The 27,753-nt window shown below is 44.4% G+C and overlaps 2 protein-coding genes across 4 annotated transcripts in view; both read right to left on the bottom strand.

Moving 5' to 3' along the window:
- SAE1 (SUMO1 activating enzyme subunit 1) overlaps positions 1–27,753 on the bottom strand; it is a 79,954-nt gene that overhangs the window by 31,561 nt on the left and 20,640 nt on the right. For 2 of the 3 annotated variants that reach the window (XM_064580851.1, XM_045891816.2), the window contains exons 3-6: positions 25,928–26,101; positions 23,861–24,003; positions 22,295–22,394; positions 9,677–9,782 (exon numbers count right to left, since the gene is read on the bottom strand). In XM_064580851.1, coding sequence (XP_064436921.1) covers positions 9,677–9,782; positions 22,295–22,394; positions 23,861–24,003; positions 25,928–26,101 — 523 coding nt within the window. Of the gene's footprint in view, positions 1–6,223; positions 6,783–9,676; positions 9,783–22,294; positions 22,395–23,860; positions 24,004–25,927; positions 26,102–27,753 lie in introns of those variants that run through there. The other variant, XM_045891817.3, reaches the window with a different exon arrangement.
- Positions 384–1,515, bottom strand: LOC123855802 (V-type proton ATPase subunit e 1-like). Its single transcript, XM_045891819.3, has one exon. The coding sequence runs from the start codon at positions 1,204–1,206 to the stop codon at positions 904–906; it is 303 nt and encodes a 100-aa protein (XP_045747775.1). The 5' UTR covers positions 1,207–1,515; the 3' UTR covers positions 384–903.

The raw sequence follows: 27,753 nt of genomic DNA, 5'->3' as shown, positions 1-27,753 counted from the left end.
CCCGATGCGGGGCTCGATCCCAGGACCCTGGGATCATGACCTGAGCCGAAGGCAGACGCTTAATGACTGAGCCACCCAGACACCCCTCCATCAAGGATTCTTGACTGAAACAACTTTTACTGCTATGGTGATGGTCATACACAGATTTTTTTCACTTCATCGCTCCTGCTTTATTCTTCTATGAAAAAAAAATTTCGTCTCTCCCCCAGTTATTTACTTATTCATTTATCTATCAGTATAGACTCATGGGTTCTTTTTTTTATTCAATGGGTTATAATCTATTATTTACTTGATCCTCCAACTGTCCCAGATTTCAACAGGAAGAGCCCCTTCAAGTTGGCTACTGTGTCCTTCTAACATGACCCATAATTCTTCCCCCCCACCCACAGAAAGCAGAAAAATAATTTATTCCAATAGATGGCAGAAATAAGAAAGTCATCCTGAAAATATACTTTGGTGCAATTCTGTTGGGACAGACAGTTCCTCTGAACATGCTCTCCTACTGACTGCCCCTTTGGATTCTGTCTTGTGACAGTTAAACACTTTGCTGATGCCCATGTTGTGACCAGGCAGGAGTCATCTTCAAATTCACAGGTTCCAAGGAGAGAGCAATGTATTTCTCAGAAGAATAGCACCTTCTATCTCAGAAGAGTGCACAAACACTTTATAGAGTCAGCACAGTTTCGGTTAAGTAGGCACATAATTCGTCAAAATGTAAAAAAGGCTGACAGGAAAAAATACTGCATTGTAGAATAAGATATTAAAATGTGGTGTGAATATTTAAGGCAGCTGATGGCCAAAAGAGGCAAGTCAAAGGTGGTCTGGGTTTGGAGTTGATTTTGCATCTAGAGGAATTCTCCTCGTGACCTCAATGATGGAGCCCTGGAGAGCAGGTCTTCCTCCTTAAGGCCAATGATACTTGAGGTACCAGATGGTTTCATTTTTCAACTGTGGTCCAAAGAGAGGGTTGAGTTGGGCCAGAATTGCAATCGGCCAAAAGAGACAGCAGCAAACTGAACAGGTTACCAACATGGTGATGATAACTCCCCGGTTGGGACCCTTAGGGATGAACCAGAGCACGCAGAAGCGGACAGAGCCCGAGAACACGTTCGTTACGAGGAGAGGCACCGTAAGGCCGTTATGCGCCATGGCTGTCACTGGAGCTACCAGCCCCTGCCCAGCCGCCTCACTTTGGTCCCACCCCATGACCCATCATTCTTTGAGCACATCTTTACTTTAACAAGCAGGATCTGGGCATGAAGTGTATTCATGGCTTGCTACCAGAGTGTCCTTGCTTCTAAGCCCTCTCAACAAACAGAACTAGGAAGTACACATGCATACATGTGAAGACACACACATACACACATCTATTTCTGTATCTACACAGAAAAACCATGAGTTCATCTGGTGACTCCAATTCCCATCTGATCTCACAGCCTTTCCCACCTTCCATACTTATAGGAACTCCCTTTTCTGGCAATAAAAAAAAATCTGATTCTCATTATCCACAATATATTTACCTATCTGCTCAATTCTAGAACAAACAGTAACTAGTTTCAGAATTGCTAACCCATACACCACTGTGAAAAACAAACCTACTAATTAGAGTTCGGTATTTGTTTATAGTTCTTTTTTCTTTAGTCTGAGGGTATATATTCAAAAGCTGCATGGGTTAGTTCCTTTTTCCTGCCTCAGTATAGTAATGGCCTCATTTGAAATAAATACTTAATATGCTGTAAAGTAAGAACACAAATGAGCGCAAAACTGTGACACAGGACATGGGTACCCCCTCCCCTGTGGCAGTTTCCCTCTAATTGGCTGGGCCTTCAGAAGCTGTGGAGCTTTACGAACATACAGATATGCCAGGCTCCCCTAGTTATTTTGAGCCAATAAATCTGAGCTAGGACCAGGGAATCTGTATTTTTCAAATGTTCCCTGATTCTGATATCCTATCAGTTGGAGAATGACTGGCTGTAACAATAAAAGCCTAGGGGAGCCTGGCTGGCTCAGTCTCCGGGAAGACCATGCGACTCTTGATCTCAGGGTCGTGAGTTCGAGTGCCACACTGAGTGTAGAGATCACTTAAAAATAAAATCTTAAAAAAAATAAAAATAAAAGAATAAAAGGCTTTTAAAAAGCAGGGCCCTGATGATCTCCCCTCCAGCCAGCTCTGAGAGAGTTCGTACTGGTCCCCTGCAGGGACTGCTCCTCTACCTGCAATCTTCTCACCTCTCTTCAGCCCCTAGCAAACACTTCTTCTTTAAAAGCCAGCTCAGATGTATTGTCCTCTGCGAAGACTCGTCGGCTCCCCAAAGATGGCCAGACCCCCCATTCCCTGAGCTCCTCGGTAGTTTATTATGAAGTAATTCACACATGCTGAAGAACAGAACAGCACAACACAACAGCCTTCTCCAGAGCCCTGTTACAGCTCTCTTCACGAGGAGAAGTATTTGTTTCTCTTTTCCACTGGCAAGCATCTGATGAGGATTCCCAGGCACCAGATCTGGCATTTAGCAGGTGCTCAAACAATGTTTGGTTAAGATTATTTTCAGCTTTAATTCTGTGGCTCAAAAACGGCCTAAGTACTTTTCCACGACTCATCAGAACAGAGACCGAGAAAGTTCAAATTGCCAAGGATTCTCTGCTAAGTAATTCTCCTTTTGTGATGAAGCCCATCTCTTCCTGCTCTGGGCTCAACCTGCATGTTATTGTTCATGCTGGTAAGTGAATGCTGTTTCCATACTAGACCTGATATTTTTAGCACTCCTGTTATGATAAACTCACAGTAACCTCAAAAAGAACAAATCAAAGTCAACTTTTTGCCACAGGAAACCAGCTCACGCTTAATGTTTTGCAACATGCCATGGGAGAATAATAAAAAGATGAGATCTTTTGCTCACAGATGGCGAGGCCAACTCTCAAGATAGTGGAAAAATGCAGCAGGAAGCATGCAGTCTGGCCACTATCTTATTAAGTAAACTGGAAAAACACTCGACACTCAAACCAGGCAAACACACACGCACACAGACACCACAGAGCAGCTGCTTCACCAGAGGCCGAACTGTGAATGGGGCAGTAAGAAACACCTGCGTGTGAGGGGCTGGAATCGAGCCTGATGGGTGCCTGAGAAATGGGCAGGCAAGAAGATCCTGCAGGGACACCAGTGGGCAGGCTGTTCTCCCTCTAGAGTGGACCAAATGATCAGACTAGCAAAAGCCAGTCACTCAGGCAAAAAATACTTACTTACGGAGCACCTACTATGTGCTCTATTGGGTGACAGTGAAACAAAGTCGGGTCCCCTACGAGGTTTTCTTGGGCGTGCACCATAGCCGAGCAAGCACTGCGACCTCACTAGGAATTCCTAAGGCATCATTAGGTGTATAAGTCACCTTCCTAGAAGGACTCTTCGGAACAAATTCCAAGGACCAGGAAAAACTGAAAACAGCTTACATGCCTTTCAAGATGAAACTGGTCACAAACAATGGTACACCCAAAGGAATACATCATGCAGCCAACAAGACATAGGAGGTCACTCTATACATGCTCCAAGATCTTTCCATCTCACTTAAGGCAATCCAGTAGAAAAAAGCAAGCTGCTTTAATAGTTTGGTTTACATATGCACATGCATGATTATAACTGTTAATCATTTTCCAAGAAGACAGGAGTCTTTTTTTTTTTTTTTTTAAGATTTATTTATTTGAGAGAGAGAGAGCAAGCATACAGTGGGAAGAGGCAGAGAGAGAATGCCAGGCAGACTCCATCCGCAGCATATAGCCCGATGCAGGGCTCAATCTCACGACCCTGAGGTCATGAGCTGAGTCAAAATCAAGAGTCGGATGCTTGGGGTGCCTGGGTGGCTCAGTCGATCGTCTGCCTTTGGCTCAGATCATGATCCCAGCCTCCTGGGATTGAGCCCCGAGTGGGGCTCCCTGCTGAGCAGGGAGTCTGCTTCTCCCACTCCCTCTGCTCCTCCCCACTACTCGTGTGTGTGTGCTCACTCGCTCTCTCAAATCAATAAAACTTAAAAAAAAAAAAGTTGCATGCTTTTTTTTTTTTAAGATTTTATTTCTTTATTTGACAGAGAGAGACACAGCGAGAGAGGAAACACAAGCAGGGGGAGTGGGAGAGGGAAAAGCAGGCTTCCCGCGGAGCAGGGAGCCCGATGCGGGACTCGATCCCAGGACCCCAGGATCATGACCTGAGCCGAAGGCAGACGCTTAACGACTGAGCCAGCCAGGCGCCCAGAAGAGTTGGATGCTTAGCCGACTGAGCCACCCCAGATAGGCAAGAAATTCTTTCTAAATTGGAGATTTTTTTTTAAGATTTTATTTATTTGAGAGAGAGAGAAAGAGGGAGAGCAAATGAGCACAATCAGGGGGAGGAGCAAATGGAGAGGGAGAAACAGGTTCCCCACTGAGGAGAGAGCCCGATGGGGAGCTTTATCCCAGGACCCCGGGATCATGACCTGAGCCAAAGGCAGACGCTTAACCGAATGAGCCACCCAGGTGCCCTGGCAAGGAATTCTTAAACAGTTTCCCCCACAAATTGGAAGTGGGGAAAATGGGGAGGGTATAACGAAGAAAACTTACCCTTTTACACCATTGTGAATTCTTTGAAAACTGCTTACTGTGATACTTTTTCAAAAAAATAAAACTCAAGTGTCTCTTGGGGGAGGAGGAAGACTATCTGGGTCAGAATTCAGATAATCTTTGTGTCTAACACATATCTGAACCAGGGTTTTCTGTACTGTGGTGGTGATCCCATTTCTCTAACATGGAGAGCTCCTGATTTACAGTTTAACAAAATCACTTAGCTTAGAGGTGCATATTACAGATGTAAGGAGCAGAGTTCATGGATCTGGTTCTGTCTATAAAACCAAGCATATGCCCAAGCAAGTCACAGCCACGCTCAACCTTGGTCTCCTTCAAGAAAATGGGACAGCAACTATATTTCAAAGGTTATCACAATAATAATGAGAATATGTCAGATGCTCAGCACAGTGCGAGGTAAAGCAGCAAGCCACGTTCAGTACACAATAACCATTCTTACACACCACATGAAAACCACAGTAGTGCCTGAAAAGCCGACCACTCAACCTGGATATTCCCTAAGGCCATCCCACACACTGAAGTCAGACGTTACCATTGTTTGATTTTATAATAACAAAACTAAGGCCATTTTAGAATTATATCAATTTCAGGTGTGCAAACCTTGACTTAAAAAAACAAACCAACTCTCCTCAATATGTGATTGGAAAATGTTCTGAAGAGAGTCAAAGGAAAATATTCAATAGTCTAGAAGCTGTGCCCCGGCACTCGTTTTTCACATTTACCATCTCAGTACATCTCTTAGAGCCAAGGGAAGGCAGTGCTATCCCCTAGCCCCCTCAGCCCCAAGTTAGGAACCTAGATCTGAATGAAGCTCATGCACCAAAGGTTAAGCCTCTTGATAAGGCGGAGAGATGTGATCTGAGATCAGCTCTGTAAGCCTCCAAAGCCCATGCTTTTTCCAAGACACAAGACTGTATCAGTCTCTACTCAGGCTGTACTTTTACTGCCATGGTTAGCAGTCAAAACAGTCTGGGCAAAAAGAATGCTTCTAATTAAAATCAAACTTTGGGACTACGTGGAGGATATTGTTTGAATCAATTAATTTTTTAAAAATCACAAAACAACACCCCCCAAAACAAAACAAGAAATAACTTCTAGGGCGCCTGGGTGGCTCAGTTGGTTAAGCGACTGCCTTCGGCTCAGGTCATGATCCTGGAGTCCCAGGATCGAGTCCCGCATCGGGCTCCCTGCTCGGCAGGGAGTCTGCTTCTCCCTCTGACCCTCCCCACTCTCATGCTCTCTCTATCTCATTCTCTCTCAAATGAATAAATAAAATCTTAAAAAAAAAAAAAAAAAAAGAAATAACTTCTAGAATTTTTTTAAAGAAATACACTTAAACTAAGTTTTCTGGTATAAGTCATGAGTCCATGAAGTTGTTAATTATAAATATAAAAGTAGAGGGACGCCAGGGTGGCTCAGTCCATTAAGCGTCTGCCTTTGGCTCAGGTCATGATCCCCGGGTCCTGGGACCGAGTCCCACATAGAGCTCCCTGTTCAGCGGGGTATCTGCTTTTCCCTCTCCCTCTGCCACTTCCCTTACTTGTGCACTTGCGCTCTCGCTCCCAAATAAATAAATAAAATCTTTTTTTAAAAAAAGATACAAGTATAAAAGTAGAGAAATACAAGCCATAGGAATGATATTTTATTAGATTCACTGATTATTTAGACTCTGAAAAGATTTTCAAGACAGGCTGGCTGACTTAAGTCTTATCATTTGAGAAGCGAGGAAACAAAATCCTAGAGAAGCAAGTTATTTGCCTAAAGTCACAAAGACCGTTAACGGCAAGTGTATTTGGCAGAAGGCAACTTCACATGTGGAAGCTGCTATGCTTTCCTGCATAAATCCAATGAGGTCGAATTACGGGAGAATCCCATAGCTCCATGAATGGCTGAGCAGAAAATCGAAAGGAGTATTTCCCCGGATATAAGATTAAGATGATACACCCACAGAGGATCAGCTTCCTATCTACAAGCAGAGGGTTCTAAGCTGCTGGAATAAGCAGGGAAAAGAGATCACGACAGCCATGTCCCTCTACTTCCAGAACTTTAGTCCAGCAGGCAGCCAAGGGCGTTGATTAAGTATGCATTCGTAGAGGAGCTCCCCAAAGCCGAGCCAGGCCCTCGCGCTCGTTGCATCTGGAGCACTCCCAGCAGTTCCAACTGCAGCCCCTCTGGAAAGATACGGCAGAGCTCAGAGAGACCAACTGACCAAAAAATATCACTAGAATGTGTGTATGACACCACGCAAGAAAGGTTAGAACCTGTCACCTGCTGCAGAGAGAGAGGCTCAGGAAAGGCTGTGATGGATACCCAGAAAGAGCAGTGGGTGTGGTGTGAAGGAACTAGCCCCTGGAAGAGTCGGGAGACTTGGGATTGAGATGCAGACTACCACCATTTTGTTCTATGACAATGGCGAGTCACTTCCCCTCCTGTGCCACTGAACGGGTTCTGAGGCTTAGGGAAAGTGGCCTGATGATGTGGACTTGCCAGTCAGCAATGAGGGTCCTTCAGCCACACATGCCACAGGTGAGCGGGGTGGGGGGAGGAGTAGAAAGCCCCTTCCTGCCACTCCTGGCCTAGAGGATATGTGGGCCTGCCTCCTTTTATAATTCTATGACTGTTAGAGAATTGTACATGTAAAGTGGTTAGGAGGGTAAATTTTATGGTATGTGTTTCTTACCATAATAAAAAAATTTCTATGACTATTAACTAATGAACATCGTTTTAATCACCAAACCGAAGCCCTGAAATTGAAACTGGAAAGGTACTGAGTACTGCTTAGAAGAGAGAAGTATACATATGGGATGTTTTATCCAACGAAGTGTCACAGGCAGAAAATTAAAATCTAGTAAGATTGCTGCCATGATAATACCTACTCAAGTATGGAATTAAGGGAAATTGAGTCAATCCCAAAATTTCTACACAGTTGCAAAGTACTCATGTCAAAAACCAAAAACCCAAAAAACAAAACAAAAAAACTCACAACTTCACAGATAACACAGGTCTCTAGGATTTCCTTGCTCCGTGCTGAGCCTTTTGTGTGTATACCATCCAAGTCTTATAAAAACCCCCTTGAGACGAGTGCTAATAACACCCCCATGGTCAGAGGGGAATTTGAGTAAGCCTCAGGGAATTTAACTCTGGCTCAACATCACCCACCTAGAAAAATGACAGAACCAGGACTGAAAACCCAGATCTGTTTTCATTCCAAAGCTCCTGTTCTGAACAACCATGCACCAAGCATGCCATATGGGTCACAGTAATGAGGCTACCGCTTCTTCCTCAGGACCTGTCTACTTCCCCAGCCCCTTGTAACTTCTAACAGTGCTGGCCAGCAGCACCTGGATTTAAATATACACTTTCCCCCACACTGTGGCCTCCCACTTTGGTGATGGGCTCCTGAGGGCAGGGATGGCCACAGGAGCCCGGGTCTTAATCAGTCTGTCTTTTTTTAAAAAAGATTTTATTTACTTATTTGACAGAGGGAGAGAGAGAGAGAGAACAAGCAGGGTGAGGGGTACAGGGAGAGGGAGAAGCAGACTCCCCACCAAGCAGGGAGCCCGATGCGGGGCTCCATCCCAGGACCCTGAGATCATGACCTGAGCCGAAGGCAGCCGCTCAACCGACTGGGCCACCCAGGCGCTCCAGGCTGTGTCTTTTAAAACAACTATAAATGGGGGAATAGCAGCTACTCCACATGAGTGTAGCGAGGATTCCATAAGCCAACGCCTACACAGCACTTCGGATGAAGGTAGGCTGCTGTTTCCCACACGGCCTTAGGCTTCAAAGGCCTGAGTGGTTCAGGGCCCTAGCTGCAGTCTGTGTTCTCTCAGGTAAAACACTGAGCCTCTCTGGGTCTCTGTTTCCCCACCTCAAGAAACCAAACTGGGGAGACGTCCCACTCTGTCTACCGCACAAGGGTGCTGTGTTGATGAGCTGGGAGGAGAAAATACTCCAGAAACTGCAAAGGGTTAGATTAGAGGCCTTGCCCTTGGCACTACTGACATTGTGACCTTGTGGGCCAGATACCTCCTGGTCACGAGGGGCTGTCCTGTGCCATGGATATTTAGCAACATGCCTGGCCTCTCCCCACCCTACGTGCCCCCAGCCTGAACAACCAAAGATGTCTTGACACTGCTAATGCCCCCAGCGACCAAAACCGCCCCCGGTTGAGAATCACCAGATTTTGGTAAGCTCAAATACCAGCTGACTCCCTGTATAAGCAGCAGTAAGAACCACTCAGGTTATACCCCCAAACCTTTACAAATTAATGGCTACTGTTTACTGAGGGCTCTCGATGTGCCAGGCAGAGTGATTAGCTTCTCCCAATGGCCCAGGCCCCGTGCTCAGGCTGGACTAGAGACGGCACTGCCTTGCTGTCCTCTCCTAGTCCAGAGAAGGAGGTATTTTCTGAGTCCTAGCCGACTCACGTGCCTAAGACTCATCCCTACCTAACCCACTGGATGACTTCCTTACCTCCTCACACTGGATGATTTCTATACAAATGGATATTAAGTGCTCTAAACTAGTGTTTCCCAACTCTCCCCAACCCCAACTTGGCTACCACCACTAATTAACAGGAGGAAAGCTTCATTCCTAGCTAATTAGCCTCATCTGATTTTCAGTTTATGAAGGAAGTTGTATGTATTTCCCTTTGAACCAATATACATAGTGCCTGGGGAGGGAGGAATTGTGTGTAAGCTGTCACACACAGCCACCATCTCTCCTGACTCGAGGCAGGGGCTGTTCCTGGAGTCTGCACAGACCCAGCCCTGGAGAAAGGAAGGCTGAAGACTATCCAAATGCAACCAAAAGTGCTTTGCAAATTTGACAAATAAAAGCGACATCTCTACCTCAGTCTCCCTGAGAATGGTTGAGGGTTATGCAGAACTCAACGAGGGGCCACATCTCCATCCATCTGGATGTTCTCGAGTGGCCACGGAGAACCAGCCCGTGGGGAACTCGACTAGGGGCAAACATCAAGAAACCCCCTGGACTCTGCAGCCACAGGTGCAGAAATCAAAGCACAAAGTGCTCACTGGGAAGCTCTGCTCTGAGTCCTCACCTTGAAGGAGAAAGTAATCCGAAGTTGTACGCTTCAGAGCTGCCTTTGCTTTATCACTGCTCCAGTCCACTTCCAGCGCTTCCTTAACGGAGCAAAAGACCACCTTCTGTTGAGAAAAAGGCAAAATTGCTTAGGGTAGTAGCCCCTCACCATCTAGGAGAAATGTCATTATTTAAGGTTTACTGTTCATTAAAAGCAGCTGAGGACCACTCAAGTCCAATAAATTTTAATTGAGCACTTACTGTGTGCTCCTCTGGGTGCTGGGGACACAGCGATGAATGACATGTCTTCCCTGCACTAGAAGGAGTCCTAGCAAAGCTAAAGACCCAGTTCCACTCTGGCTTTAACTCTGGCTGTGTTCACACCGCAGAAATTCTTGCATAAGTGAACAAGAGTGTGTGTCTAAAGATATTCAATAAAACATTGTCACAGCCAACAAAAAAATTAAACGTGTCTCATTAGAAGAATGGTTTGAGGATAACAACAGCAGTAAATAACAGGAAGAAACATAAGCAAGGGCTATGAAACAAAAGCTCCAGGCTGTGGGGCTGGAGATGGCATTAGCAAAAGGCCTATAGTAGCAAGAAGCATTGCCGAAACGTATTAAAGCTAAATGAAAATTATCTTGAAAAATGCCAGCACATATCTATATTTTAAAATGTAAACAATTAAATATGAGTAAGAAAGTGATTTTCCTTTTCCTTTCCTGAATCGTTCAGTCCAGAAGCCATCCCACTGGGACTGAGGAAAGGCAGGGAAGAGTCGGGGCGGGCGGTGCTGGGTGGCCTGCTGCAGGGGACAGAGCAGAGCTGGGTAAGAAGGGGAAGAACCCGGGGGGGATTGGGAGACTGACTCCAACCAGGGGTGACTTTTTTTTTTGAAGATTTTTTTTCCTATTTATCTATTTGACAGAGAGAGACACAGCGAGAGGGGGAATACAAGCACGGCGAGTGGGAGAGGGAGAAGCAGGCCTCCCGCGGAGCAGGGAGCCCGATGCGGGACTCGATCCCAGGAGCCTGATGCGGGGCTCGATCCCAGGACCCCAGGATCATGACCTGAGCCGAAGGCAGACGCCTAACTACTGAACCACCCAGGCGCCCCACCAACCAAGAACTTCTGCAACAAGTGAACACACAGAGAACCTAGGTTTCTCACTGTCAGAGAAAAGAATTAGAATTATGGAAAGGGAAAAAAAATAGAATAAAGCCTGTGGTGGGTTATTAGTGTGAACTCATTTTCAACACATACAGGCAGACAAGGAAGTAAATGCAGACGCAAGCATGTGTGTATGCACATACAAATACTGAAGAGCTGCATCCACAGACAAAGCATCAAAGCAATGATGCCCTGGGAGCAGTGAGCACACCTTACCCCCAGATCTTGGTTTCTAACCCCCAATGAGAGAAACATTTCTCTCTAGAGAAATGGCTGATTTCGAAGCTAGGGCGGGGAGAGTATGACAGGAGCCCAAAACATCTTACTGTGCCTGAAACAAGAAGTGTGCCAAGAATGATGGGGACGTGTCAAGAGGAAACAGGAGCCAACATAAAGGAGCTCCCACTGGTCAAACTGGAACACTTTGTGGGGAAAAAAAAAATAGTAATAGATTATAACACTTTAAATAAACTAGAATCCTTCAGTCATAGATCTAAAATCAACTCATTGATAAAGTTTGATGAATAATGAGGTATTTACATATTTTCAAACAACCTCTCCAAAAATTACTGGAGAATAATTATAGGGAAAAGAGGAATTGTTTTCAAAGGAAAAATCTGGCGGACATAATTCTACTCAAACAATCAAAATTAACATTGCCAGTAAAGTAGCATATGGAAACCAGGACCAGACCACAGGATGGGGTGAGGAGCAACCCTGCTGTGGTAGGTTTCCCAAAGGTGTGAAGCTGCAATCTAATCATGAGGGAACAGCAGACGAACCCAGACTAAGGAACAATTTACAAAATAACTGGCTTGTAATCTTCAAAAGCATCATGAAAATCTAGATGCATGCATAATCCTGAACTGAATCCTTCTGTCATTAAGGACAGGATCGGAACAACTGATAAAATCTGAATGGGGTCTGAGGATTAGATGGTAGTGATGTCTCCATTTAAATTTTGATTTTGAAGTTAACTTGTGATTACGGAAAATGCCTTCTTTGAGAAAATACAGACAAATATTTGGGAGTGATGGATGGAGCATCATTTTGACACCTTATTCTCAAATGGTTCAGAAAAAAAACGGTTCTCAGTACTAGCCTAGTTTTTTTTGTTTTTTTTTTTTAAAGATTTTACTTATTTGAGAGAAAGAGAGAGAGAGCACATGAGAGGGGGAGGGTCAGAGGGAGAAGCAGACTCCCTGCTGAGCAGGGAGCCCGATGCAGGACTCGATCCAGGGACTCTAGGATCATGACCTGAGCCGAAGGCAGTCGCTTAACCAACTGAGCCACCCAGGCACCCCTGTACTAGCTACTTTTACGAAGTTTAAGATGGTTACATGGGGACGCCTGAGTGGCTCAGTCAGTTAAGCATCTGCCTTCCACTCAAGTCATGACAATCCCAATGTCCTGGGATCGAGCCCCATGTCCGGATCCCTGCTCAGCAGGGAGTCTTGGCATTTTCTCTCTCCCTCTCCCTCCACCCCTTCCCCCACTTGTGTGCTCTCGCACTCTCTCTCTCAAGTAAATAAATAAAATCTTAAAAAACAACAACAACAAGAAGATGGGGGCACCTGGGTGGCTCACTCAGTTAAGTGTCTGCCTTTGGCTCAGGTCATGATCCTGGAGTCCCGGGATCAGTCCTCACATCGGGCTCCCTGCTCAGCAGAGAGCCTGCTTCTCCGTTTTCCTCTGCTCCTCCCCTCACTCATGCTCGAGCTCTCTGTGTCTCTCTCTCAAAAAAATAAATAAAATCTTAAAAAAAAAAAAAAGATGATATGTGAGTATGTATAAATAATTTCAAATTTCCCGAGGTATGGGGTCTCTTTTTCTCCTTCCTTCTCTCACCACACATACACACCACATACCCACCCCACTCCTCCAACCCCAGATATTTAAAAAAGAAAAGAGACAACAGTACCAAGATCTATCAGTTCCCAGGCAGTTGACACTGCTTGCTAAGGACCAAAATGGAACTGACAGATGAAAGCTCAAATGACTAGTGAAGATGAAAAAGTCATACGGTTTTTAAGGTGGTTTTCTATTTCCCCATAATCACTCCTTTGGGATTTAAATCCACTGTAAAAGTTAATATAAATGTTTGTACTGCCCTCAAACCTTTTGGTCAATGAGTCTGTTTGACCTCAAAAGTCAAGTGAAATAGCCAGCTGGGTGACACTTATTGCCTGACACAGACTGCCAGACCCCTCTTAAGAAGTCTTACAACACAGATACAGCCGTCATCAGTATGGTCGGGGAATGCCATCACGACGACAAAACAAACTCTCATGAGGTCTTATTAACTACCCAGATTTTATTTTATTTTTTTAAGATTTTATTTATTCATTCATAAGAGACAGAGACAGAGAGAGGGGCAGAGGGAGAAGCAGGCTCCCCGCTGAGCAGGGAGCCTGATGTGGGAACTGATCCCAGGACCCTGGGATCATGACCTGAGCCAAAGGCAGACGCTTAATTAACCATCTGAGCCACCCAGGCGCCCTACACTACCAAGATTTTAATTCAGAATTTTTGTAGTTTGCCTGGCTAAGAATCCACTGATTTGGGGCACCTGGGTGGCTCAGTTGGTTAAGTGACTGCCTTCGGCTCAGGTCATGATCCTGGAGTCCCGGGATCGAGTCCCGCATTGGGCTCCCTGCTCGGCAGGGAGTCTGCTTCTCCCTCTGACCCTCCCCCCTCTCATGTGCTCTCTCTCTCAAATAAATAAATAAAATCTTAAAAAAAAAAAAAAAAGAATCCACTGATTTGTTAGGTCACAACGCTATGACAAATGAGGAAAAAAAGTTGTGTTTCAGAGTCTCAGTCCCACACAGGTCTACCTCTAAACTTTCAGGGCCTGGGGTGAAAATACAGGTGGAAACCCATATAACACTTCTACATATTTAGGTATAAATCATACGAACAGGCTATTAAAAAATAAAGTGTAGGGGCGCCTGGGTGGCTCAGTCGTTAAGCATCTGCCTTCGGCTCAGGTCATGATCCCAGGGTCCCGGGATCGAGCCCCGCATCGGGCTCCCTGCTCAGCGGGAAGCCTGCTTCTCCCTCTCTCACTCCCCCTGCTTGTGTTCCCCCCTCTCGCTCTCTGTCAAATAAAGAAATAAAATCTTTTAAAAAAATTAAAAAATAAAGTGTATTATATTCTCCTGCCTTAACAAATAAACTTTCTTCCTTACTACCTGGAAGACTGGGTTCAAATTTGGAATTCTCACACTCCTTGGGAGTTCTGTGCCAGAATGAGGTGCACTAGGAAAGGTGGTCCTCTTTCCCCCTCTTTCTTCCCACCTCTGGCTCTGTCTCACAGTGCAAGAGGCTTTGCACGTGAGTGTGGCCACCCAGGCCATCCTTCCCCACTAAAACAACTACTCTTCAGGCCTAGGCATGTGGACCTTTTTGTAAGGTTTGCACTCCAGAAGAAGATCAGGGAAGAAGCCCACAAAAGCCTGGGAAGTAAGCCTAGGGTTGTCTGGGCAGGAGATTCCAGAGGTCCCAAGTATCCACAATGTGGTCCAGAACTGGGGGAGTGGGCGAGATGGGCCCAGGTGGACATATCACCTTAATCCCATGGAATCCTCACTCTACTAGAGGAAGGGCTAGAAGAAGACCAGAGTGGGACCTTGTAGGGCACTAGGACCAAGGATACAGGCCCTCTTCCCTCCCCAAGTCTCAGGGCAGAACTACTCGAAATTTTGCCAGTAACTTGTGAACTCACACAAATGAATGTACCTCTCTTAGGCCTGTCTGTAGCAGGCAACTTTTAGGGAAGTTTTCTGATATTTGGGGAGGAGGATCCCAGTAACCTTATCTGAAATATGTACCAGCCCTCCAGCCACAGGTGACAGAGCCAGAGGTGGGCACATGGCCCAGGCCACACCAACCAGATTCTTTCTCCTGGGAATTGAGAATCTGAAAGTTAATAACAGAGACACATTAATGGCTGGAAGGGCTCTTTAGAGAAAACCTAAATTCCTGCTGTCTCCAAGTCTCCCCAGCTGGCCTGGTCTTTACCCTTCTTGTGTCACAGTAGTTAGTCCATGCTTCTTGTGCTACTGCAGCCTGAATCCAATTAATGTCCCATTTTTCTGGTTCAAACTACTTAAGGTCTATTTTTTTTTAACTATTTTATTTTTATTTATTTACTATTTATTTATTTATTTATTTATTTATTTGAGAGAGAGAGAGAGAGAGAAAGAGCATGAGAGGGGAGAAGGTCAGAGGGAGAAGCAGGCTCCCCGCTGAGCTGGGAGCCCGACGTGGGACTCGATCCCAGGACTCCGGGATCATGACCTGAGCCGAAGGCAGTCGCTTAACCAACTGAGCCACCCAGGCGCCCCTACCTAAAGTCTATTATTGTCTGGGTGCCTGGCTGGCTCAGTTGGTGGAGCATGTGATCTTGATCTAGGGGTCATGAGTTTCAGCCCCATGTGGGGTGTACTTTAAAAAAAAAAAAAAAAAAGAATAAAAAAACAAAACTATGACACCTAATCTATAGTACAACAAATGCAAATGGTGGTACCCATCTTGCCCACCTCGCTGACACTGGATTTACGATGAGAAAAATATGCCTAACAGCATCCGCAGTAAATGAAGGGTCTTCAGATAAAGCCCCCAGCAATATGTGCCAGGGAGCCACAACCACCAGAATGAACACCCTAAAACAGGTAACTTTCGCACCTCACTCAGCCCCCCCGCTTCTCCCTGCCCGCAGCTCATGGATCCCTCTGGGTACAATGCCTGAATTACTTCCCTCCACTATCCATTTCCGTTCCTAGCAATTCTGACCCTTAAGGATTTCAAACTGATAGTCTAGTTAAGACTAGTAACAAGCCCTCTTACACCTCTCCCCAGACAGGTATCAGTTTCCGGAGGCAGGGATCACAGTGAAAGACACAGCACTGCGTAGAAGAGAATGTCAGTAAGTATCCGTGAGCTGATAGGATCCAACCTGTTTTTCATTTGCCAAAAGCCCAATAGTAAATATAAAAGATGAATTCTCCCACACAGTCTGACAGCCATCAAACTGTAGGGCTGTGCTGAGCCACTCTGAACAGTGGGCAAGTGCAAAGCCATCAACGCAACAGGAGCCTGGCTCAACGCACCGAGGCAAAGCGAAAAGAGAATACAGCCCCTTACAACCACACTCTCCAAAATGGACTATCCACTCCTATGCTTATGGAAAATACATTGAGCAAAGAAAGCAAAAGACAGTACGTTTATACGTCATATATATTAGATTGTTATGTCTCATGTTAATGTATGTTTATTAAAGCTCCAATGTTATCACATATGCAGATGAGTAGAAAGAATACTGAAAGGAATGTCACAGTCATTATTGGGGAGCAGGGTTCACGTTTTCTCAACTTGTTCTGAATTTCCCACATTTGGGACTGTAAACACATTTTACTTTTTTTTTTTTAAAGATTTTATTTCTTTATTTCAGAGAAAGAGACAGTGCAAGCATGAGGGTGGGGGGGCAGAGGGAGAAGCAGACTCCCTGCTGAGCAGGGAGCCTGACGCAGGACTCGATCCCAGGACTCCGGGATCATGACCTGAGCCGAAGGCAGACGCCCAACCAACTGAGCCACCCAGGCATCCCAACATATTTTACTTTTAAAAAACAGGCTGAACATCTATAACAAGGGATACAGCTCTGGCTGTAAAGCTACATGTAAATCAGAATTGAAACAAGTTGAAAACTACAGATTTCTAGGTTGGATTTCCCACACCTACTCACAAGAGTCTATAGTTTTCAAAAGCATTCTAATAAATGACAACCGCAATCCAAGACAAAGCTGTCACACTCAGCAGAGTGGTAAAAGAGCCTGAAGTCACCAAATGTTACCATTACATACTGATGATTGTGGAATGTGAACTGATAAAACTACTCAAGAGTAATTTAGCAGGTCTGGTGAAGTTGAAACTGCACATACCCTATTTTCCCTCCTAAGTATACACCCCAGAGAAATCACACATTTACCCAGAGAGATTATCTACATACACACACACACACACACACACACACTCTCTCTCTCTCTCTCTCTCTCTGTGACACCATTTGTAACAGAAAAACTTTATACACCCACATGCCCACCAATAGGAGACTGGATAAATAAACAGTAATGCATTCACATAACAAATACGCTACAGCAAAAAAAAAAAAAAAAAAAAAAAGACAAAATGTCCTGCTGGGCTGTCCTAGAGAACTCACAGTGATCATGGCAACTATTCTGTATCTGTGCTTCACAATACAGATGCCAATAGCCAGACGTGCTTGGTGAGCATCTGAAGTGTGGCTAGGAGACTGAAGAAAATTTTTTATTTTATTTTAGTTAATTTTAATTTAAACAGCCATATGTGGCTAATGGTTAACCACAATGGACAGCAAAGCCCTAGCACTGCATACAAACATACATGGCCTCACAAACATAATGCTGCTCTTAAAAAGCAGGTGGCAGGGATGCCTGGGTGGCTCAGCCGTTAAGCGTCTGCCTTTGGCTCAGGTCATGATCCCAGGGTTCTGGGATCAAGCCCCGCATCGGGCTCCCTGCTCGGCGGGAAGCCTGCTTCTCCCTCTCCCACTCCCCCTGCTTGTGTTCCCTCTCTAGCTGTCTCTCTCTCTGTCAAATAAATAAAATAAAATCTTAAAAAAAAAAAAAAAAAAAGCAAGTGGCAGCATGCATACAATATTAAACCTGATTTTTAAGAAGTTAAAAAGCATACCAAACAATCCTATATTGCTTGGAAATACATATGTAGTAAGAAGAAATGGGTGGGAATGAGAACCACAATTGAGGGTAGTGGTTACTTATACTGGGGAGGGATAGCTGGGGGACCTTGACCATGCTGGCAAAGTTTTATGCTTTAAATTAGGTGGTGGGTCCATGGTAGTTAGCTAGATCATTCTTAATTTATACCTACATCACATTCCATTGTTTAGATTTACAAACATGTGGTAAAACGCCATGTCAAGCAGGGCTATAACTGCCCCTTCCAGGTACTTGTTATTTATTTTGAGAGAGTGAGAGAAAGCGTATGAACACGCAGAGGAGCAGAGAGAGAGGGAGAGAAGCAGACTCTGCGCTGAGCACAGAATCCCATGACCCTGGACCCTGAGATCATGACCTGAGCCAAAATCAAAGAGTTGGAGGTTCAACTGACTGAGCCACCCAGGCACCAGCCCCCCACCCCCATACTTTTTAAAATCCACACAAACGTACCTCCCTGGGGAGAAGACAGAGAAGGAACACATAGATTGGTACAACAGGACTGGAAATATTTGGGTTTTTAAGTTGGGTAGTATTTTGTTGTTATGTTCTATAATCTGTATTGATGTCACATTATTTGGGGATATCAGATATCACAATAAAAAATACACTGGAGTGTGCCGTGATGCTGGGAGAGACCCCCTTCCCTCTTTCCTAGAGTACCAAAACCTCCCCCCCCCTCCTGTTCTACCTGGAAAACCTGCTATCAGCACTCTACCCAACTCTGCAATATGCACCATGCATCTCCTGCCCCCCACCCCCAAACCAAGTGATCCTGACAATTAGCAGGGTTTTAAACACCTCTGGCCTAAATGTCCTGGTCCAGGCAACCCAATGACTTACTTCTAAATATTCCTGGCCAAGTCCCTTGTCCTCTTTGGAATTCTGTTCTCTCAGCCCAGCTCAAATAACGTAAACCATGACAACTAATGTGTTATGAGGTTAATTAATCCATTTGGTTGATCACAAAGAAAGTCAACTCAGTAATTCTTTTTTCAAATGACAACGATCTCCAAAGCTGTCCTATTATGTGGCAGGAGCAGCCACAACACATTGAACAAACATTTCCTGGGTAAGACTGTACCAGGGACTGCGCCAGGAACACAGCAGCGAACAGAAGCGCCCAGCCCTTATCGGAGCCTGGACCCTAACGGGAGAGAAACCCTGAGAAGTTCCCTCAGCATCACAAACCAAGGTGAAGAATGAAACCAGTCAGTCCCTAGAATGTTCCCTTCAGAATGGGGGTGAGAGGAGATGAGTCGCCCGTAAACTGCTCAGAAAGGGGGATCAAAATAATGAATCACTACTCAATTGTGGAATTTCACAACTGATTCATGCAAGAGTATTAACAGTGCCCAAATTAGTCCCTTACTATTTCAGAAACAGAGGTAAAATTAAATCTGTATTTCTTAGCATGTCACGAACAAATCCTTTGTTATGTTTAACTTTTAAAGAGCTGTGATGCAGAGTAACCACCACCAGGCATCTACTGTGTCTGGCAGCCCTTAACAATAAAGAAACATGAGCAGCAGCATGCGAGCATGAGGGTGGCCTTTTATCCTGAAGGCTTTTCCAGAAAGGTCCCAAGTTTCATGTATTTTATCCCATCAACCCCATAAAACTTCAAATTATCCTAGAAACTCCAAGGGGGATTCACCCTTTAGGAGGCAGGGCAAGCCTGTGCCCTCAGCCACCGTCTATGTCCTCCCCCTCCACTCCCTCTTAACACAGCTGCAGGATCTCAGGCAAGTCAAGGAACTTCTCTTAGCTTCGGCGGCAGCCGTAAATAGAGACAATAGGACTGGATGCGCTTCCCTGCACCCAACAGAATGCCTTGCACACAGTAGGCATTTTGCAACTCACAGATACAGAAAGACCTGGCTGTTTCAGGGTGAGGGAAACCAGAGTCACTCTGTTCCTACGTCTGTGCTTTCAGTTGATCCCATTTCCTGCGGCTAAATGCCGGTCCTGGCTTCCGTGCTTCGCAAACTCTCCTTCATGCACCAACTCTTAACAACTCTTCCTCTGGGAAACCTTTCTGGACACTTCCTTATCACTAAACTACTGCCCTCTCCTTTACCTACTTTGCACTGATATCTCTATTAGGCTTGTGCCCAAAACCTGATCCTGATGAAATCTGTCTCATAACTTTTCCTGGGCACGACAGGAAGCCAACGACTGAGCACCTACCTCTGGGCTAAGCATTTTCCCACTCTTGTATTTATCATGACGACACATGTGCTAGAAAGGCCCAGTATCCTCCTAAGCGGTGTGAAAACCACAAGCTCTATTTTTCCTCTTTGTTTTTTAACATTTCTAATTTAGGAGCACAATGTGTACCTTGAAGCAAAAGTGGCTATACAACATTTGGTTGAACCTAAGGAAAAGGCGGGGGGGGGGCGGGGGGCGGGGAGGGAACCCTAACCAGAAACCTTTCACAGGAAATAGGAAGTGGTTGCCTCCCCACCCCCATCCTGCACTTTGAGCATAACCCAACTACCTATTCTGTACAATTTAGGCAAAGGGGCATAATCTCAATGAAGGAATTTTTGAGTTGGAAGAAAACTTCAAAATCCAAGGAGCAGTCTCTGCCAAAATGGACAAGGCCTGTTATCATAAGGTGGCAAAGCCAGAGCCCAAACCCAGTTCAAGCCCGTCCTTCCGCAGTGTTCTTAGTGAGGCCGCACAAAGACAAGGTTTGGAATCCCAGGGATTGTCATCAGGAATGCACTGAATGCCTCGCAACTTTAAGGGCTCGGGGTTGGAATCCACGCCTGAATTGTCCAAGTGAAACAGCTGACTAACAATGTCAGCTGGGGAATATTTTGATACCTTCAAATTCGGCCCCTGGAGGAAGAGGCCGCACAAAGAGCTCTGTGACTGAAGAGCCCAAGGAATGGTACGCGAAGGCCACCGGGTGCCTGCCCGGGCTGCCCACATTCTCCTCATAGCTAGATAAAGTGGCTCCCCAGAGCGGTTTCCAGATCCGCCCCAGTGGGCACCATCAGTATTGACTCTGGGAGAAACTTCCAGCTGTGAAGGGCTAACAAAGCGAGGCGCTCTCCCCATTTGAATGTGAGCGACCCCGCCTCAATCAGAGAAGGCCCTTAAGCCATAAAACCCTTCACACCAAGGCCAAGTGTCACACTTGTAAAAGGGTGTGATTTATAAATTGACAGCACCCACAAAGATGCTTTTGTACTCCTCCTTAGTTAACAATTTATCTCCCCCCACCAAACTCACGGAGCTATTCAGATAAAGCTTGACTGGGCCTCAAAAAGAAAGAAAAGAAGGGAGAAAGAAAAGGACCCAAGTTTTGGCCAAAACACCAATGTTCACTCTGGGTAATTATGGTCCTGTGAATAGACACTAAAATTAGGGCTTAATAATTCCTCTGTATCACACTCACAGCAATCAAACTCTTCCAATACAAACATAAAGAGCAAGAAAACAAAAATCTCCTGCGCAGCCTTGCTGGAAACTCAACGAGTTCCACTTCTGTGGTTTCTGCAGTCTCTCTTGTGGTTTCTGCACTCTTAGAATCCCCCCTTTACAGCAATTTTAACTCGAAGCTCTGCCCAGCTGTTTTTCTTTCTCAATATTTAAATCTACAAAGCAAAGAGTAAATATGGACTCGGTCATGCCTTTCCTCAGTTGGACAAAACCAATTCTGGCCCCTTCATCTTGTCTCCCCCCTTGCATGACTCCCTTCTCAGATTCCAACACTGGCTGTGGAGATCATCCCCTTCCGAGTCCCTGCTCTCTCTGTAAAATGAATTTAAATCATTGCGCCAACTCCAGTAGAGCCTGAGCCCCTAAAAACTATGTTAAAAAATACACACCGGATGATAACACTTGTCAACATTGAGGCCTTTCTTCTTAAAAGGTTATCTGGTGGAAAGCTGTCCCCGAATACTTCATTTTAAAGAAGCAAAGCATAAACAATTCAAGCTTAAACTGTCTTCCTGCCCACTTAGGTAGGACTTCCCTAAATTGTCTGTCTATCCAAAAAACTTTCTTTTATGCAAGAGGGACGGCCTTTGCTCCAAAACAGTCGTTCTGATGCTGCTCCAGATACTAGAGGCTCCACTTGGCCCCCACACCAAGTAAGTCCTGCAGGCACGTCCTCTCTATCCTCCATGGGGTGAAAGGAACAGCATTCAAACCAAAGTGAATAGGTAGCCAGTATTAAAAAGTTTGGTCCTGGGACGCCTGGGGTGCCTCAGGCAGTTAAGTGTCTGCCTTCAGCTCAGGTCATGATCCCAGGGTGCCGGAATCGAGCCCTGCATTGATCCCTGCTCAGCAGGGAGCCGGCTTCTCCCTCTGCCTGCCGCTCCCCCTGATTGTGCATGCTTGTGCGTGCGTGCGCTCTCTCCAAAAAAATAAAATCTTAAAAAAAAAAAAAAAAGTTTGGGACAGAACCTATAAAAAAAATCTGTATTTCTGATTCTGTTAAAAATTGACACCTGGCATCACTGGGTCCATATTCCTTCATGGCAACAGCTGGCTGGCACTAAGCAGCAGCTACCCCTCCCCCCCTTTAAGTTGGACAAGCACTGGCCGGGCTTGTCCAAACCCCTCCCTTCAAGACTACATGCTTGCTTCCCCTGCTTGCAGTTGTGACTGCCTGTCCCCAACAAGGCTCCAAGGTTTCTGATCTTTGACCCCCTCACAGTACACATACCTTTTTGACCATAGTCGTTTCAGATGAATCAAGCTTTGCTCTCTTGGTATCAGGTCCGTCTTCTACCCCTTGGCTAACTTTGGCAACTTTGGTTTTCTCCCTAGAGAGTGACAAGGGAAGGGAATTGAGCTCTACTCTCTGAATCATGCCATTAGAACAAGAAGAGCTTCACCAGCTCACGCGATAGGATGGTGGCTAAGAGCAAAAGCCTGGGGTGCTTGGGTGGCTCATCGGGTTAAGCGTCTGACTCTTGGTTTCAGCTCAAGGTCGTGGGATCCAACAGCTGCATTGGGCTCCACGCTCAGCAGGGAGTCTGCTTGAGGTTCTCTCCCTCTCCCTCTGCCCCTTCCCCATCACATTGTGCACCCTCTCTAAAATAAATAAATCTTAAAAAAAAAAAAAAAAAGAGCAAAAGCTTTGCAGTCAGGTGTATCTGAGTGGGTTCAAATCCCAAAGTGGCCAATGATTACCTGATAAATCAATTACCACTATGTAGGAATAACAATCTCTGACAGAATTATTTTAAGATGAGAAATAACGAATTACTTAGCATACACTGCCTAGTGCAAAGTAAGCTCTCAACAAGCTTTTTAAATTTCACTTGAATCATGAAATAGAGCCAAACTTAAGTTCTCCCCTCTGCCATGGGGACCTCACATTAAAATAATCTGGCCTGCTTTCCTCTATTATGACTTCTCCATCCGTTTATAGTGTGCCCAAGAAACTACAGAGTTTCTGAAAGCCATAAAATGCCAAAGTTATGAGAGATCTTGAACATGTCTGTCCTTCCCCCATCTCAATTTTACAGACAAGATATTTGCAGACCAGAGAAATTTCAGTGTTCTGCCTAAGAAGCTGAACAAAACAAAGCAATTCTTGACTCTTGGTAGGAAGCTTCACCTACCACACAGGATCTCTCTTTACCTCTTATTAGCAAGGGAGGTAGTCAGAAATAACAGCCAAAAACCCAGTGCAGATAGTTTTAACAATACTGGTATCATCCGCCACCTTTCATCTAGAAGCTATAAGTTCAAACAACTGCAGGTCCCATCATGTGAGAATCACCACCGTCTGCAACCTTGATATTCAAACTGAGAGGATAAGGTCTGTTTGTTACACCAGAGCAGTCTCTGGACTTTGCAGCTTTTCCAAGACAGACTTTGGCTGACTGTGCCTTCAGAGTTACCCATCTTAACTATTTCGTACTCATTTTATTATCAACCTAAAAACACAGAAGCCAAAACTGAGGAACACGTGTTTACAATCCAAGCAAGCCTCCCCTACATAGGTATGGTTTCACCAACTGAAGTCCAGGCCGATCAAATACCCACGTGGTATATTTGACTACCGTAAGAACTCCGCTTTAGATTAGACCATTATTTTGAAAACAAGGGCCACATCTCCTACAATTCTGAACACACAACCTATATAATCAGTAGGCTGTTAATGAACTGGTTTCCAAATGTTCTAAGCATACTTTCCTTAGATGGGTTGTTTCCTACTGGTGAATAAAACTGTAGTTTTTTCTGAAAATGTTACATTCTCCCCTCCTCTCCCAAAACTTACTCTACGAATTCATGCTCTCCAAGATTGGCAAATGTGTATCCATGGTAGCCAAAAACATCTCCTGTAAAAAACTTGATGCTATTTTTGTGACAGATCTGGTCAACTTTGACTATGACATCCCTGGAGCAGCAAGTCAGACAAACCTGCAGAAAGACAGAATTGGCTGGGTGTGAGTTTTGCAAAATGTGAATCATTGCCCTGATGTCTAAATAAATCTTAATGAACAGTCTCTCTGGGCATGTCTAAAGCCAGTTTCAAACTGGAATAACAGGTTCTTTGGATCCTATGGTTAGAAGACAAAAGAAAAGTTGCAGGTTTCACTAGAAATGTAAATTGCGAGACTTCCATTTTCTGCAATCAAAACAAAATGGGTGCAACTAGAAAGTAAAAGCCATTCAATGAATTTATTTCCCCTGTTCTATGAACAAATATAAACCACACCTCAAAGTTTTTGTGAAAAGGGAAAAGACAGTAATAATTTAGTCTAAGTTATTTCTAAATTATTTAATCTATTAAAATCCGAATAAGCTATCACGAGAAGCAAAACCAGTTTTAAGTGACCCAAGGGTCATATTTAAATACGAGGGCATTTTTCCCTCCTTGTTTTGATTGATATGTTAAGATAAAGAAGATAAACAAGTCCTGTTGAGATTAGTTTTCCACAGTTTTCAACGTGAAACTTTATCTGAATTTAAGGACAAAAGAAAAGGTTACACACCAAGTGACCTTCCATTCAGACGTAGACAATGAACCGGTGATTCACTCACTGGAATTATCAATGTTGCTCTGAGGCCTCTAGGTTGTGTTCCAAAAAGTTGAGGTACTGGAAATAGCTAAGTTTTACTGTATAAAACACCATCTTTTCAGGAAAACCTTTGTGATAAGGGTCACGAAGACAACTTCTGAAAATTGCACATGTTTTCTTCTGAACATGAAAACACCCAAGGAAAAAAATCAAATCTAAAAGGCAAGACAGTCACAGCTGAACATGCAACATTGACCAAATGGAACCCTGCAGAGTCAAAACTGAGGGTAAAACCTAAGAGGCCCAGTCACAGGTAGCCCATGAGACACTGATCCTCGCCCCATGCGCGTGCTTTATACAACCAACTGGCCCGGTGCTTCAGTTCTAACAAACCCTCTAAGTGCTAGAAATGCAAGGGACACCTAGAATTAACCAAATGTGGTTACTATGGATAAAGAAATGAAGAGAAGAGGTTTGTCCAAACAGAAAATGTTCCAATACTTGGGAGTTACAAAATAGAATGAATTAAATTAAAAAGAAGACAAAATGCACAGATGATCCATCATTGCAAGCACATATCTGAACAGATGCACATATGAAATAAAACAGTGTGGAAAAACAAACTACCCAGCCGAAATTCTAACCTCTCATGTAATAGGCCTCTCATTTAAAAAACAAGTAGATCATCTGTGACTATTTCATGGTTATCCAACATTTGTTTAGCTTTTCCTGGGTACAGGGAACCATGTCTGAAAGGTCACAAATGCTGAAACAGAATTTAACTTATCCTTTCACCTCTGCATAGATCTGGCAGTGAAACCAAATGAGGCTGGATATGCCTCACTTGGCTTATGACTACAGTGAATTTGTCTAGTTATCCATGGCAACACGGTCAAAGTGGCTGTGTGAAAGAGACAGACAGACCAAGATCAGGTGTGCTCTTTTTTTAAGACAAAACACAAGCTGTAGTTTGATATTTCTAACAAAAAAAAATGCCTCTACTACAGAAATTAACCACCAACTTGTTTTCCGGAGAAAACACTTGCAGTAAAATGTATCGAAGCTATATGGAAAGATTCTGGAAGGAGTACAGAACACCAGTGATGAAACCTGGTGTAAGGGAACATATGCCCAAAGAAGAAAGCAGCAGACAGCAAGTCACAAACAGCTACCGCAGATCCAACAGACTGGATCTACTACCACCACATTCCACATGGCAAGGCAATGTGCTAGTAAGGCACACACACTAAGGCAAGGTCAGACTTGAGACCACGCAGGCAATGTACTGAGCCTAAAGACTTTACACTCTTTATGAAACTTACAGCGTCAAACTGAGTGAAAAATGACTCCGGCTTCTTTTCTATATTCTCAGTGTCCACCTTCACATCCACCATGGGGTTGAGATTCTGGGCCCGCTCCAAAGAGGCTTCGGCCCTGTTGCGGCCAAAAGATCCAGTACGGATCAAGAACTGAGCTCCAGGGTCTTCTGGAGATACCTAGAAATAATATTTTTTTAATACTTGAATTGTGGGGGGGAAACAAATTCTCAAGAACAACAAACCTTTCCATTTTAAAGGATAACTAAAATATCTACCATCTAATTGTATTATTGTTCTTGCAGGAATTTGCCTAATGCAGACTCCCTACACTCATTCCTTCAGAGACTTTATAGAGACATTTAACTTTTTTTTACTTGGCATTGATAGTTAAAGAGCACCCCCTTGTGTTTATAAAGAAAATTCACTCTAAACAGAAAAGTCCACACTTTCTTCTTTCACTTAAATTTGTAACTGCTAATAAAATGACATAATTATCAGTGGTAAGAATTTACAATACCTACTACGTTCCCAATTTTAAGCATTTGGAGACAAACAATAGTAGTTTAAAGGATGTAGTCCCTGGGGTGCCTGGGTGGCTCAGTCGGTTGAGCATCTGCCTTCAGGTCAGGTCATGATCCCAGAATCCTGGGATCAGAATCCTAGGATTGAGCCCTTAGGATTGAGTCCCAAGGCAGGCTCCCTTCTCAGCGTGGAGCCTGCTTCTCCCTCTGCCACTCCCCCTGCTTGTACTCTATCAAATAAATAAAATCTTAAAAAAAAAAAAAAATCAATAAAGGATGTAGTCCCTGCCTACAACTGGTTTAAAATCAGACCAGTGAGGGACACCTGGCTGGCTCAGTCAAAAGAATGTGCACACTGGGGCGCCTGGGTGGCTCAGTTGGTTAAGCGACTGCCTTCGGCTCAGGTCATGATCCTGGAGTACCTGGATCGAGTCCCACGTCAGGCTCCCTGCTCAGCAGGGAGTCTGCTTCTCCCTCTGACCCTCCCCCCTCTCATGTGCTGTCTCTCTCACTCTCTCTCTCTCAAATAAATAAATAAAATCTTTAAAAAAAAAAAAAAAAGGGAATGTGCACAGCTCTTGATCTTGGGGTCGTGAGTTTAAGCCCCATGTTGGGTATAGAGATTACTAAAATAAATAAATAAATAAACTTTAAAAATAAGTAAATAAATAAAATCAGACCAGTGCCAACATCAGGCACAATTAAGAATGCCTGAAATTAACTCTTAAATTGAACTAAATTCAGAAAGGAGGAGAGATGAGTAGGGCTGGAACAAAGTGAGCATTTCACCCACAAGGCTGGATGTCAGCAGAGAGCCTCAAAGACAGATAATAAAATCACCTGACAGCTGCCAGTAGGATTACAGATCCCATTCTGTTCACAGCATTTGTTCACACACCAAACATCTATTTTAACGATTAATCTCCAGTATGACCTTGCTACCTTCACCAAGACACAAGTAATCTCCCTCCTCTCCTCCAGCCAACTATCCACAGCACATACTCTCCCTTACTACCTTTCTTTCAAGAAAATGAGCTCATCTTCCTCTCATTCAAGGCCAGCCCTCTAACAATATCCTCGACCCATCCTGTCCTACTTCTTCAGGGAACTCATTACATACTGAGAGGCTGTACATCGTAGTGGTTAAGAGAGCAAGGCTCTGGAACAATTCAAGTTGAATTCAAATCTTCGATTCAAATCCTAGGTCAACCACTTACTTAACTGTGTGACCTTGAACAAGTATATAGGAATCACATGCAAAATGAGATTAATAAAAACAGTACACTTACTATAATCACTCTATTTGTA

Source organism: Mirounga angustirostris, unplaced genomic scaffold (assembly GCF_029215605.1).
Source record: "Mirounga angustirostris isolate CCGP_5_RB_7025 unplaced genomic scaffold, mMirAng1.0.hap1 SCAF_16, whole genome shotgun sequence".
NCBI classification, from domain to species: Eukaryota; Metazoa; Chordata; class Mammalia; order Carnivora; family Phocidae; genus Mirounga; species Mirounga angustirostris.
The sequence above is the reverse complement of the archived record's forward strand: the minus strand, read 5'-3'. Positions and strand labels throughout refer to the sequence as shown.

What these genes read in the sequence shown, in the direction of transcription:
- LOC123855802 (XM_045891819.3), bottom strand. Translation starts at nt 1,206, where the DNA reads ATGGGGTGGGACCAAAGTGAGGCGGCTGGGCAGGGGCTGGTAGCTCCA.